This window comes from Antechinus flavipes, chromosome 2 (genome assembly GCF_016432865.1).
Source record: "Antechinus flavipes isolate AdamAnt ecotype Samford, QLD, Australia chromosome 2, AdamAnt_v2, whole genome shotgun sequence".
Taxonomy (NCBI): domain Eukaryota; kingdom Metazoa; phylum Chordata; class Mammalia; order Dasyuromorphia; family Dasyuridae; genus Antechinus; species Antechinus flavipes.
This window is the reverse complement of record NC_067399.1, coordinates 453,307,625-453,320,905: the sequence shown is the minus strand read 5'-3', so window position 1 is coordinate 453,320,905 and position 13,281 is coordinate 453,307,625. Positions and strand designations below refer to the sequence as shown.

Here is a 13,281-nt window from a genome sequence, read left to right as displayed (position 1 = left end):
TGTAGGAGAGGAATGTTGGTCTGCTTCAAGCTGCCATGATTTTCATCCCTTAATTATCACCCGGTGTTTATTTAAGGAGTTGAAAAGGGGAAGGGGAAGGAAAATTGGATTAGGGTGGTAGGGACAGGGAGTGGGGAGAAGAGAATTGCTGATTTAACTCAATTCCTTCAGGTCAAAATAAGGATAATTGGGCAATACCTCCAGAGTCCTAAGAGTGAGCCTTGAGTTTCCTCTGGAGGAGGATAAGTTCCCTCCCTGTCCCAATCTCTCTTCTAGAAGGACAGTGGGCCACTTCTGCTACCTTTGATAAATAAGTTTCTCTCTTTAGTAAATTTTGTGCTTTGGAGGCCTCAAGTATTTTTAAATCTTTGAAATGGCACAAATTCTTCCTTGTATCTTCCTCAACAGGAGTACAGTAAAGCTCAAAGGGGCCCCTGCCTCTGCGCTCAAGAGAGCAAGCTCTCTTCTGGTGAGTCTAATTCATTCATTCATATAATTTAGTTAATTTTTTTTAACTATAAAAGCTTTATGTGATGCCTTTTATTAATATACCACAGTAATTTCCAGATATACCACCCACCTACTCAGCCAATAAGCCTTCCCTTGTATCAAGGAAAATATGCAAAACCAACTAACACAGCGATTCACTCTGTTAGAATATACACTGTTCTTTACCTAGAGTCTACCACTCTCTGCCAAAAAAAAGGAAGGTCCATTTCCTCTCTTCTTTTCCAGGACCAAGATTGGTTTTCACAGTCATTTAACATTTGGCTTAGTTTTAATAATAGAGTTCTTTTCATTTGCATTATTGTGGCTGCATATATTCTTTTTCTTGGTTCTGTTTACTTCATCATCCATATGAGTTTTTCCACATTTCTCTGAATTGGAGTGGTCTAATTTAAAAGAAGATGATTCATTTTCAGTGTTTGTAATAAAACTACACAAAAATCCTGCTCTAGGACTTCTTTGTGGCATGAAGATGGCCCTGGGTTTTTGAAGGCAGTCAATAGAATATAAACTCAGTAGTATCCCAACAATAAATATAGTCACTACTTCTGAAAACCAACATAGCAAAATACAGAGGGGTTTATTGGACACGACAGTCCATGAAAGAAGCGTAAATACAGAGAAGCTCTCTTCACATGTCTGTCATGAAGGTGGAAGAGTGGCAGAAAAGACTCCTAAAGGATCACAGTTTATTTGTTAATATTAACTTAACTGTTGGTATTCTAAATGTCAGATCCTAAATCAGTCAATAATTAATCAGTCAATAAGCATTCAGTACCTGCTATGTGTCAGGCACTGGGAATACAAAGAAAGATAAAACACACTCTCTACCTCAAGAACCCTCCATTCAATGGGGGAGGTGACATGCAGGAAACTGTTCAGACAAGATATATATACAAGGACAAATTTGAAATAACAACAGAGCAAAGGCACTAGGATTAAAGGAAGATTGGGAAAGACTTCCTGTAAAAGATGGAATTTTAGCTGGGATATGAAAGAAACCAGAGAAATCAAGGCGTAGACATAAAGAGGAAGAGCATTCCAGACATGGGGGATAGCCCAAGAAAATGTCTGGAGTCAGATTTTATTTGACAAAAATAGTATTTTGTTTGAGGAACAGCAAGGAGACAATTATCACTGGAACAAGAGTATATGTGGGGCAGTAAGGTATAAGAAGTCTGGCAAAGACTACATACCTCTCAGCTTGGCTAAGATGACAGGAAAAAATAATAATGTTGGAGGGGATGTGGAAAAATTGGGACATTAATTGGTGGAATTGTAAATGGATCCAGCCATTCTGGAGAGCAATTTGGAACTATGCTCAAAAAGTTATCAAACTGTCTATACCCTTTGATCCATCAGTGTTTCTACTGAGCTTATATCCTTAGATCATAAAAGAGGGAAAGGGACCCACATGCACAAAAATGTTTGTGGCAGCCCTCTTTGTAATGGCAAAAAACTGGAAACTCAGTGGATGCCCATCAATTGGAGAATGGCTGAATAAGTTGTGAATGATTGTTATGGAATATGAAAAGATCAGCAGGATGATTTCAGAGAGTCCTGGGGAGACTTACATGAACTGATACTGATTGGAATGAACAGAACCAGGAGATCATCATACATGGCAACAACAATATTATATGATGATCAATTCTGATGGACATGGCTTTTTCAAACAATGAGATGATTCAGTTCAGTTCCAATGATCTTGTGATGAAGAGAGCCATCTGCACTCAGAGAGAGGACTGTGAGTGCTCAGTGTGGATTACAACATAGCATTTTCACTCTTTTTGTTGTTGTTTGCTTGCATTTTATTTTCTTTCTCATTTTTTTCCTTTTTACTCTGACTTTTCTTGTGCAGCAAGATAATTGTATAAATATGTATACATATATTGGACTTACATATATTTTACCATGTTTAACATATATTGGATTACTTGCCACCAGAGGAGGGGGTGGGGAGAAGGAAGGGAAAATTTGGAACAGAAGGTTTTCAAGGATCAATGTTGAAAAATTATCCTTGCATATGTTTTGAAAATAAAAAGTTATAATAAAAAAATAAAATGGCAAAAAAAGAAGTCTGGCAAAGTAAGACAATGGCAAGTTATGAAGTTCTGTCTCTCTCGACCCTAAACAGCTTTATATTTGATCCTAGAAGTGATAGAAAGCCACTGGCATTTGTGCAGAGCAGTGACAAAGTTAGACCTGCCCTCCCCTTTTGACAGCTGAGTGGAGGTTAGATTGAGGTAGGGGCAGACTTGTGGCAGGGAAACCAACCAGCCAGCTATTGCAGATGTCCAGGCATGAAGTGAAAAGAGCTTGAACCAAAGTAATGACAGTATCAGAGGAGAGAAGTGGGTGTGTTTGAGAAATGCAACAAAGGTAACTTGAAAGGTGCCTTGGCAACAGGCTTGGATATGGAACAGTAAGAGTGAGGACTAGGATAATTCAAGTTTGGAACTTGGGTGACTGAGAGGATAGTAGTACCATCTACAGTTATAAGGAAGAAGAGGGAAAGCTTTGGGGAAAAAGATAACAAGTTTTAATAATGAGATATTTTAAGATATCCCATTGGAGATGTTCAATAGATAAGTTGGAGATTAGAATCTGGAAGTTAGGAGAGAGGTAAGGGCTGGATAAAGAAATTTGTTTATGACATATGTTTAGAATAATTTTACATATATACATATACCTATTTGTGTTTAATGGTAGTCACCTTTAAGGTGGGGGAAGGAAAGAAAAGAAAAGAAATTTACATGATTTTGTTGTATATTTGAATGGACTAACAAGTTGTACATAGCAGATTTGCAATTTCCTGTGTAATTATCTTTTTTTTTTAATGGTACTGTTATAGAAATGCTTGTTTTATCCTATAAATTAAAGATAAAATAAATTTAAAAGTCTAATTCTCAAAAAAAAAAAAGGAAATTTGGTTAGCTGAGAATCCTCATTAAAAGATGATAATAATTGCATGTATGTAATCTAAATCTAACTGAAGGAGATGTAAAATTTGGAACTCACAACTCTTAAGTGTTTAATTTTTTAAAAATAGAGATAATAATTAAATTTGTGCAAACTGATGAAATAACCGAATAAAATAGTAAAAAGGGGGGAAAAAGTGGACCCAGGAGAGAACCTTGTGGAACACTAAGGATTAGTGGATATGATCTAAACGATCTAGCAAAGGAAACTGAAGAGAAGTCAAGTAGGAAGAGAACCAATAAAGAATTTGAAAGTCTCAGTTCCACTCTGCCTCCCTGACTACCTCTAATGTAATAGCATATTAATTAATAAGCATAATAATAATAGTGTAATAGGGTTTGTATGAAGCATATATGAAGTTAGAGATTATGATTTAGAACTCTTCTGATAATTTCTGGGCATAAATAAGGCTTGGTGCTGAAAGGTCTACATTTTGATATGATGACACAATGCCTTTCCTGGCCATTGAGTTAGAAGAACCATTGATTCAACTCTTTCTTCCCATCTGTTGATCATGTCAGAAAGTTCTGCGCCTTTGTTTGGAGGGCAAGGGGTGCAGAAATGTTCATGGACTCCGATAAGCTTGTGCCTAGGAGTTGAGACCTTTGATTATCTTTTCTTCTGAGGCATTAGTGATCAAACAGCAGCCCCCAAATGCATGTTTCCAGCCTTAGAGGCAATTTCATGAATTTAAGATGTCCAAAGATTTGGGCTTCCTCAGTCAAAGATGACAGGGGGCAGGGAAAGTTTCTGGATAAGAAATGATGGTCACCAATGTGGGAGTGGGGGGGAGGGAAAGAAGTTCAATCCATGGCTTGTTTGCCAGAAGATATAGTCCTGGAAGGAATTATTTGGAGAATATGGAATGGGGTGAAATATAAAATTACCATTCAATCCTTCAAACAGCATCGTGGTTTGATGCTTCAAGTATCACTCTCCCATTCCTGTAAAACAGTAATTATATTATTGCTAAGGACTATTTTATGTTTTTTTAACCTGGAAAAATTTACATGAATTGATGCAAAGTAAAATAAGCAGAACCAGGAGAACATTGTATATAGCAACAACAATAATGTATGATGATCAACTGTGAATGACGTGGCTATTCTCAGCAATGCGATGATTTAAGACAATTCTGTAGAACTTATGATGAAAAATGTTATATCTCTGAAGAAAGAACTAATGGAGTCTGAATGCAGATCAAAGCATACTTTTACTCCATTTTCTTTATTTGTCTTGGGTTTTTTTGTCTATGTTTTCTTTCACAACATGAATAACATGGAAATAGGTTTTGCATGACTGCACATGTATAACCTATATCAAATTGCTTGGGGGGAAAGGGAAGGAGAAAAGAAAGAAGTCGAAACTCAACATTAAAAAAAAAGAACGTTCAAATTGTTTTTAACATGTAATTGGGGGGAATATTCAAAACAATTATTTTGTTTTTCTGTTAATGCATGCTTGTGAGTCTTGTGTGTATTTAGCATTTTTTTGTGTAGAGTAAATAAATAATTGTGCCATTAATGATCTATATTGTATGCTGAGTATCTTCTACTCCCCTTAAACCATTCAAAGCAAATGTTTGGAAAGACCTTAACCCTGTACATAGTAAGCACTTGATAAATTTGTGTTGATTTTAGACATGACCTGAACCTATATTTTTTTGGCAAATTTTTCCTTGGACTCCTAGGTAGACATGTAAAGAGTCAAAATATGAGAGAATATAGATTTTGACTCTTCTTGTAGGTAGACTCATTCAGGGTGACATAAACAAGTGCAGACTTGAGAGAGGTTGCTTATCCCCCTCTCCTAACCAGGGCCCAGTCTTAATGCGATTATTAAATTGACATTGATCAAGTGCCTTAAAGTTTGCAATACATATAATTTATATACATATATGTAGTCTATCTGTATATATAATATGAATATATGCATAAGTATATTTTACTAATTTGATTCTACCAATAACCCTGTGATTTATTTCAGAACTCGGTTCTGAATTTATGAGGTAGGTGCTGTTATTTTACTAATAATGATTATTATTTTTATAGTTGGAGAAACTGAGGCAGAGAGTAATTAAGTGACTTGATCAGGGTCACAGAGGTAACTAGTTCATATCTATGGTCAAATTTGAATTAGGTCTTCTTGACTCCAGATCTGGTGCTCTATCCATTCTGAGCCTAGCATATAACAGCCCCAAAAAGCTACTGACATCTTGTTCTACAATTTTGAGCAGACAACCCAAAATTAGGGACATCCCTCTGTATAAAGTACTGTGTTCTGAGCACCACGTTTCAGGAGGGGTATTGATGAACTTGTGATGGTGAAGGAATTGAGTCCAGTTAACCTGAAGAAGAGAAAGCAGCATTGGGTGTGGGAAGGATACTGGATTTGGGATCTGAAAACCAAAGTTTTCATTTTTAAAAAATGTTTATTACTAAACATGTAACTGAGTTAAGTCACATTACTTCTGGGTCTATTTCCTCCTGTGGAAAATGAATAGGTTGGGCTGGATCCTGTCTAAGCTCTCCCAGGTGTAAGTACTATATTCAAAGTTTTTAAACATTTAAGGTCAATTAGCTAGTACAGTAGCTAGAGCTAAGCCTCGACTCAGGCAGCTCTGTGTTCAAATCTACACTCAAACACTTACTAGCTGTATGATCTTGGATAATTCACCTAATTTTATTTGCCTCAGTTTCTTCATCTGTAAAATAGGCTGGAGAAGGAAGTGACAAACAATTCCAGTATCCTTGCCAAGAATGGAGTCACAAAGAATTGGATATTCCTGAAATGACTGAATTGCAACAACCTGGAAGAGGCTGTGTTCCCTGCCACTAATCAGATGCTGGGTGATCTCTTGTCAAGAATATGGTAAAGGGATCCTTCTTCAGGGAAGCTGTCAACCTCCACCTCGTCTAACTGTGATTCTATGGGGAGATGGGATTTTTGTTTGTTTGTTTTTTAATCTTTTCCCATAGGGTTACAGTTCCTAAGGCAGAAATGGCTTCTCTTTTTTCTTCCCTTGTGGCAAAGCAAAGGCTACAGCCAACCCCCAAGCATCCTGCCCAGGTCAAAACACCATCAAAGTTTGGGAAACAAGAGGAAAGAAACAATACCAAACACCAGAATCAGCTCCCTCTCCGTGAAAACAAGCAGAGAGAAATTTCCGCTGCAGCCCAGCTGGCAGGGAGCAAGAGGCAGCCGGCCACCCAGAAGAGAATCCAGGCGTTCCCATTAACCTCCTCAGCACCTCCCGGAGGAGGCAGCTACATGGTGCAGTGGACAGAGCACTGGCCTAGGCTCAAGAAGAGATGGTTCAAATCCAGCTTCAGATAATACTTCATGGAGAAAATCAAATCAAATAATGTTTAAAAATCTCTAAGCACAGTGCCTTACATATAGGAGGTGCTTAATAAATTCTTATTCTCTCCTCTCCTCCCCTAGAAACTGACCTGGCCCTAGGCAAGTTTTTTACCCTCTGCCTACCTCAAGTTCCCCAGTTGTAAAAATAGGAACAATAATATCACCTATCTTATAGGGTTAGTGTGAGGATCAAATAAAATAATATTTGTAAAGTACTGAGCACAGTAGGCACTTATTATGCTTATTACTTCCTGAGGGACTGACTTGACCAAGAACAATATTGAGGTCAAAGAGTATAAATGGCCTTCCTGGATTTATACAGCAATGGGGCCAGAAAGGTGGGATGTCATCTATTATTGTAGGGATCTCCTTCCTTGCACAGTATGATGAAACACACACACACACACACACACACACACAAATACACTATTCTGTGACTTAACTCATTGTCAAATCTTGTGCAAATTGTTTAACTGAATTGGGACCTGATTTTTCCATCTGGATGCTATTAATATCCTACTTTTAATACATAGGGTTATCAGGGAACTCAAGTGCGACAAACCATGTGAAAAATATATGACAATTTTTAAAAATTCTATAAAGTTTGTCATCACTTACAGATGACTGAAGATACTAATTGAAGATTAGTTTGAAGATACTAATTGAAAATTTAGTTGAATGCCTAGAATAGTCTAGCGTAGACTAGATCAGACTGTACACTCAATGGATAGAATTTTGTAGTAAGAGGACTTGGGTTCAAATTCTACTGTTAACTTTGTCTGACCTTGGACACTTAGTCATTTAACTGGTCCAGGTCTCAAACCTAAATCTGTTCTTCTGTGAAAAGTTTGCCTTTGTTTCTTTTTTTTTTTCTTTCTCAATAGTATTTCCCAATTATATGGAAAGATCATTTTCAATATTCATCTTTGTAAGACTGAGTTTCAAACTCCCTCCCTCTCATACCTGTTCCTTCCCCAAGAGAGTAAGCAGTCTGATATAAGTTATACATGTAAAATCATTGTAAACATATTTCCATCTTTGTCATGTTGTGAAAGAAAAATCAGAAAAAAGAGAAAGAAAAAGCAAACAAAAAAAAATTTGCCATTGCTTCGTGCTGCAGACCTCATTGGCCTCTCCTAGCTCTGAGTATATCATGGATAAAGACCTGGCCTTGGAGCTAGGAGACCTAAGAGTTAGGATTCAAGCTCTCTGATCTTCTGCTGTGACCTTGGAAATGTGACTTCACATCTCAGAACCCCAAGCAACACTTTAATATTCTGAGGTACAGAGAAGATGCTTATGAGCAGATGTAGAGTTAAGTTTCCTCGCTTGGGAGTTCCCAAGACTAATAAAAGCATAATAATCCTCCATATGTTCAGTGTCTAGACCTTGCTTAGAACTCATTATTTTTGCTCCAACCTATCCCACTTCCTAAATTCTCTATTTCTGTTGAAAGCACCCGCATTCTTTTCATCACTTTGGACCATAAGTAAGGGTCATCCTTCACTCTTCACTCTCATTCACTTTTGCCACTCCTATATCCAATCAGATGCCAAGTCTTTTCAATTCTTCTCATCAACATCTCTCCTATCTATCCCCTTCTCTTGATTTAGACTACAGTCACCCTGGTTCAGGCCCTTATCACCTCTCACCTAGATTATTGCAATACCTTTATAATGTTCTCCCTGCAAGGAATGGAGGCAGCTAGGTGGTACATGGATAGAAAACTGGTCCTGGAGTCAGAAACCTGAGTTTAATCAGTCTCAGACACTTATTAGCTGTATGACTTAGCACAAGTCACTTAATCTGTCTCAGTTTCCCCAACTATAAAAAATGGGGATAATAAAAGCACCCATGTCCCAGGGTTGCTGTGAGAATCAAACGTGATAATGTTGAAAATGGCTTAGCACAGCGTCTGGCATATACTAGATGCTTAATAATTGCTTGCCTTCTTTCCTTCCTTTGCATCTAGGCTTCTTCTCCCCAACCCTTTATAAATGTTCTTATTTGTTGTCATATAGATAATAAGACCATGTCATTCTTGTGTTCAAGAATATTGAGTAGTTCCTTCTCTTCAAGATAAAATGCAGATTCTCCTCTTTATTATTAAAATCCTTCACAATTTGGCCCAGTCTGTTTTTCCAGAATGATTGCATATTACTTTCTATCACTCTAAACTCCAGACAAAGTAGCTGACCAAACTCCCCATCTTCCTCCTTCATGCCTTTGGAATGGAGTTAAACGATTCCCGAATGTCCTGCTTTAAAGAGACCTCAGAGGTCATCTGGTCTGACCTAGAATAGTCCCCTTACTCACCTCTGCCTCCTTTCAAGGATCAACCTTCTTCACCTTCTTCAAGAGACCTCATTCTTGCTTCTCCAGCTTTCAGCTCCCTGCACCCCACTAAGTTCCCTTCACTGTTTATTTTGTATACATTTTGTTTTTACTCATCTCTAAACATGTAGCATTCCTACAATTAGGATACGGGTTCCATGAGGACAAGGATTATCTTACTTTGTATCCCAGTGAAGTACTTGCCACAAGTCAAGTCACTTAACCTCTCTCTGCCTCAGTTTCCTCATCTGTAAAATGAGATTAATAATAACAGCCCCTATTGGGGGCAGTTAGATGTTGTAGTGGACAGAGTATCCACTCTGGAGTCAGGAGGACCTGACTTCAAATTCAACCTCATATACTTAACACATGCTAGCTGTGTGACTCTGAGAAAGTCATTTAACCCCAACTGCCTTGCAAAAAAAAAAAAAAGGAAAAATAGCGCCTATTTCCCAGGGGTTTTGTGAGGGTCAGATAAGATGATAATTATAAAGCACTTAGCATAGTGCCAAGAACATAATAAGTGCTATATAAATGTGGTTGTTGAGTCATTCAGTCATGTCTGATTCCTCAGGATCCCATGGATCATAATGCACCAATACCATCCACAAGGTTTTCTTAATAGAGTAGAGTGGTTTTCTATTTCCTTATCCAGCGGATTAATGTATGTTACCTGACTTGCCCAGGTTCACACAATTTGTGTCTGAACCATCTAGCTGCCTTCATTTAAATACTAGCTATCGATATTAATATTAAAAAGATCAAATGAGATATTTGTAAAGTGATTAGCTCTGTCTAGTACATAATAGGTACTTAATAAATGCTCATTTCCTTCTTTCCTATAAAGTTCCTTGGAGATCATCTAAGTCAACTCTCTCTCTCTCATTTGACAGATGAGAAAATTGACTCTCAGAGAGATGGAAAATGACTTGCTTAGTACACCAGCCCAAAAGTCAAGAGGACCTGAATTCAAATCCAGCCTCAGATACTTGATACTTACTAGCTGTGTGACCCTGAGCAAGCCACATAAATAAATAAATAAATGATTTACTCAGAATCACACAAAAAGTAAACAAAAAAACCAATTACCAAACCCAAGACGTTTGATGATAAGCCCAGTCCTCTATCAAATGTCCCTTCTTCAATATACAACAGTTCACAATTTTTTTTTCAAGATGCTCTTTTTGTGCCTTGTTCTTCATCCAACACACCTGTGAAGGAGGCAGGACAGGGATCAAATGTGTCCTCATTTGACAGAGAAAGAAACATGATGGGGAAACGGAGGTACAGAGTGGAGGAGCGACTTCAAAGCTGCTCTGTTGCCTCCCCACATCCTTTCTGTACCTCTCTGGCTTCCTCATATCAGACTTCATTCCCGCAGCTGAGAGCACGAGGGCTCTTCCCAAAAGCCTGCGTTATGTAGGACCAGCTTGGAGGAGCCAAGGAATCATCTCCTTTAGGGCGCTTTCCATAACCCCAGGTCCAGCTGGTCCTGATCACACGATGATTTCCTGGGCTGTGTCCACGGAGTGAGGAGGGGAGAGGGGGAAGAGCTGGGATCTGACCTGGGTTCAAGCCTCTTCTTTCCAAATTGCTTTCTCCCTACATAGGCATTGTTTAAAAAAAAAAAAAAAAAAAAAGCCTCCTTCCCTCCTCCCCCCTCCCCAAATACTTTCTCTTGGGGTCATTCCAGTTCTGGGCCGAAACGTGGCCCGCCAAATTAATGCTAAGAAAAAGCAGGGAGAAGCTGGTGGTGGGATGAGAAAGCCCCAGAGTAGTGGTGGAGGGAGAGAGGGCTTGGGGGGTTGGGGGGGGAGGAATGAGGCTGAGGGGGGAAGGGAGGAAGAAGGGGGAGGGAAGTTATGGAGGGGCGGGGGAGGGAGACTGAAATTTGAGCTCTGAGCTCGGGAGCGGAGTTAGGGATAAGAAAAGAGAGATTTGAGGTTGGTGTGTATGTGGTTTGGGATGCAGGGCTGGCTGAAAGGGGGCGGGGTGGGGGTGGGGAGGCTACTAGACAGTTAAAAGGACTTATAGGAGCTGAGGAGAGAGGAAGGGAGACTGCAGAGCAAGGGAGTGAGGGAGGGAGGAAGGAAGGAAGGGGAATATGGGGAAAGAATAGAGGTGAAGGGAGGGTGGGGGGAAGAGGGGGAGTGTGGGGGGAGAGGAAGCAGCTTCGGTATTTAGAGCGAATATAAATAGCCTAGCTGTGTGGTTCCCAACCGCAGCCTCCCTGAACATCTCAGTGGGCAGGGTTCCTCAGCTGTCTGTCTGTCTGTCTCCCCATCCTGACCAGGGACAGAGGAGAGCAGCCTGGCAAGGTTTTGAACTGTGCCACTCCCCCAGCACATACGTACCTCCACATACGTAAATACACAATATATAATACTCACACTGGGACATACACACAAACACGCACATATAAACACACACACTTAGATACGGAGCGTCAGTCCGCACATCCCACAGCCCGGCAGTCCCGGAGCCAAACATGAGGACCGGCACTTTCATCCTAGTCCTAACCACGGTGGCCACGGTGAGCCCCCAGAGGAGGAGGGCCGAGGGCGGCGCCCACCGCCGTTACCACCGGGTGCAGCACGGTCAGTGCAGCTACACGTTTGTGCTGCCGGAGCCCGAGCCGTGCCCGCCAGGGCCGGAGGCCTTTGGCGGCAGCGCCAACACCCTGCAGCGGGACTCCCCGGCAGAAGCGCTCCAGGGGAATGACTGGTCCGTCCAGAGGGTGCAACAGTTAGAGCGGGTCCTGGAGAACAACACCCAGTGGCTGCTGAAGGTGAGTTAGGGGAGGGGCACGAGGGGGGTCGAGCCTGTTTGGAAGAGGAGGCGACGCGGCCCCCCAAGGCCATGGGGCTGGACTGGACAAAGTTTAGGGTCCTTGGAAATCTGGAGGCCCCTTCTACCATCAATAACGGATAAGAAATCAAGAGTACTCCTTACTCACAGAACCTCGTGATGGAAAGGCGCTTAAGAGAAAAGTATCAGGCAAGCGCTTCCTCACTTGGTTCCTCTGGGTAAGTCCTTTCTCCTGATACCCTGTTTGCAAAAATCAGAATTTAAAAGAAGGGGGGAGGGGAGAGACATGACAGCTCCTAGTAAATACTTGGAAACCTGTCATGTAGAAGAGATTCAGCTTAATCTGCTAAACCCCCCCCCCAAAAAAAAAAAAAAAAAAAAGAGCAGTGGGTGGAAGGTCCCGTGATGCAAATTTTGGTTCAATATAAGGAAATGCCTCCTAACAATTAGAGCTGTCCAAAAGAGAACAGGCTGCCTGGGGGGAAGTGGACAGTTTTCAGTCATTGGAGGTCTTCCAGCAGGGAATCCAAGGTCATTTGTCCAGGAATTCTCGCTAAGTATGGGGTGGACTGGACTGTATCTGAGGTTCCTTCTAACTATCTGTGATTCCGAGATCCAGAGTTTCTGTGATTCTTAAGTTGCCTAATGATTCACTTGGTACCAACTTCCCTGAATGGTTAAGAGAATGCTTTGTAAAGGTGAAAGCTTACAGAAATTCAAGCTATTCTTACTATTACTGCTATTAACATAGAACATTAGCACCGTCAACCACCTTGTAGAACATCGTGCCCACAGCCTTATCTTTTAGATGAGACTACTCAGGCCCAGAGGTGAAATGACTAGTGAAAGGTCACATAGGGAGTCAATGACAGAGAGGAAGCTAGAAAGCAGGTCTATTTCCCCCATGCTGAGGCACTTTCTATTGTATTTTGATCAGATTAGACTCATTTATAATATGTTTGTTTTCTTCTTTATTTACAAAGGTTTATTTACAAAGCACTTTCTTCATAACAGCTCTAGGAGATACAGTGGTTCTAGGATTATTAACCTTATTTTACAGATTATCGTCATGGGATTTTTGCCCTTCAATTAATTCATTGAACATTTATTAAATATGTAGTAGGCCCTATATTCAGTGTTGGGGGAGGAGTATGTGTTTAGACTAGATGCTTCCAAGGTCCCTTTCAGCTCCAAACCTATGATACTATAATCAAATTAGTGAAAGATTGAATATGCAAATAATGAATACAAGAGAGTGAGATGGGGGTAAAGAGGAAAGCTAAGGAA

The 13,281-nt window shown here is 40.2% G+C and overlaps 1 protein-coding gene across 1 annotated transcript in view; it reads left to right on the top strand.

Moving 5' to 3' along the window:
• The first annotated feature begins 11,317 nt into the window (after positions 1 to 11,317).
• ANGPT4 (angiopoietin 4) overlaps positions 11,318 to 13,281 on the top strand; it is a 66,769-nt gene continuing 64,805 nt past the window's right edge. Inside the window, exon 1 of the mRNA XM_051979494.1 lies at positions 11,318 to 11,974. Within this exon, the coding sequence (XP_051835454.1) occupies positions 11,675 to 11,974 (300 nt within the window). The 5' untranslated portion in view covers positions 11,318 to 11,674. The remainder of the gene's footprint in view (positions 11,975 to 13,281) is intronic.